Source organism: Odontomachus brunneus, unplaced genomic scaffold, assembly GCF_010583005.1.
Source record: "Odontomachus brunneus isolate Ranch 3 - 2012 unplaced genomic scaffold, Obru_v1 Obru_scaffold_212, whole genome shotgun sequence".
NCBI lineage: Eukaryota > Metazoa > Arthropoda > Insecta > Hymenoptera > Formicidae > Odontomachus > Odontomachus brunneus.
In genome coordinates, this window is record NW_022639662.1 from 100,733 (window position 1) to 102,430 (window position 1,698).

The 1,698-nt window shown below is 60.0% G+C and overlaps 1 protein-coding gene across 1 annotated transcript in view; it reads left to right on the forward strand.

The window, feature by feature from the left end:
• Positions 1-67: 67 nt before the first annotated feature.
• LOC116852295 overlaps positions 68-1,698 on the forward strand; it is a 3,589-nt gene continuing 1,958 nt past the window's right edge. Inside the window, exon 1 of the mRNA XM_032832498.1 lies at positions 68-1,636. Coding sequence (XP_032688389.1) covers positions 68-1,636 — 1,569 coding nt within the window. The remainder of the gene's footprint in view (positions 1,637-1,698) is intronic.

Consider the following 1,698-nt stretch of genomic DNA (forward strand, 5'->3'; position numbering starts at 1 on the left):
ATCCCGCATAACGAACCGGCCGCTCTCCACCCTCGGGCCGTTCGAAACATTTGGTCCTTCGAGCCGGATGCGGAAGGTGATCTTCTCGTCACCGCGAATCGCCAGTACAAGTGATTCTCTCGACTCGGCTATCAAGATGGATCGCGATCAGTTGCTGGGGCTGATCGTCCTTCAGACCGATCGACAGGGCTACATATCGCGTATACTCGTCAACGCTAAGAAGAACGGTGAGGACAAATCGTTAATTGGCTTGGAGAACCGACTCCATATTCTGGATTCATACTGGTCTCAGTACGAGCGAGATCATGCTATCATCCGGACGTCTCGGGACGAGGTGATACGCTCCTCCGACTACATTAAGCGAGGCAGCTACGAAGACACCTCTGAAGTATACATGCTCCACAGAATGGAGCTTCGTACCCTGATGGAGGCATTCAATGGTTCCATGGCGGGCGGTGCGGCTGAGGAAACAGCGCGCCCCCCGCAGGCGATCGTTCCCGAACTGCCGCTCCCGCGGATCCCGATCCCCACGTTCAACGGGGACTTCGATCGATGGCGATCCTTCCGGGACATGTTTCAGTCCCTCGTTGGAAATAACGCAGCGTTGCAGGACGTGCACAAATTGCATTACCTGAAGCAGCACGTTACAGGAGAGCCGGAGCAACTCTTGCGCAATTATCCGGTTTCCAACGACGGATTCCGTGACGCATGGAGCGCATTGTGCGAGCGGTATGATAATACGCGCCGCCTTGTCAACGCGTACTTAAACTCGTTGTTCGACTTGCGACCTATGAAGCAGGAGTCGGCCTCGGAGCTTCGGCGCCTACTTGACCGCACCTCGGAAATACGGGCGTCTCTCCGCCAATTGGATCGGCCGGTGGAAACTTGGGACGACGTGTTAGTCAATCGAACCGTCTGTCGTTTGGAGGCGGCCTCGCGTCGCGCCTGGGAGAAGGCGACAAATAGAGAGCGCGAGCCGGTCTCTTGGGAGGCCTTAGTGGAGTTTCTTGCGTCTCGTCTCCGAGAGCTGGAGGCGGTCGACGGAGGTCCTCGCTCCTCCACTGACGGAGGCCGAGGTGCCCTCCTTCCGAGATCCGCGAGCGGATGCGGACACAGCGCCCGCACGCACCACGTGGCGGAGGCCAAGCGTAGGCCGTGTGCGCACTGCAGGGGGAGTCACCCGCTTTGGGACTGTGCTGCATTTAAGCAACTGGCAGCAGAGGTACGTCGCGAACGAGTGATCGGTTGGAGCCTCTGTTACAATTGTTTGTCACCTCAACACCAGGCGAGCCAGTGTCCCTCGGGCCGTCGTTGTCGGGAGTGCGGTCAGCCGCATCATACCCTTATCCACCGCGCGGATGAAAACACGGGCTCATGCCCCCCAGGTGCCACCATCTCCGCCACCGTCTCGGCCACCTCCGTGAGGCGTCACTGGCGTCGGGCTCCTAGACGCGCATTGTTGGCGACCGCGCGAGTGCGTCTCTCTGCCCCCAACGGCCGTTCGACCATCGTCAGGGCGCTCATTGATACAGGGGCTGAGGTTAACCTGGTGTCGGAATCCGTGGTCCAGCGACTCCGGGCTGGTCGGCGAGCTGTGCGCATGGAACTGGCGGGCGCGGCGGAAACCCCGTCTCAGGTGGTGCGCGCCATGACCACCCTTCGTCTGTCATCTGCTCAGGGAGAAGCGTGCGAACGGCA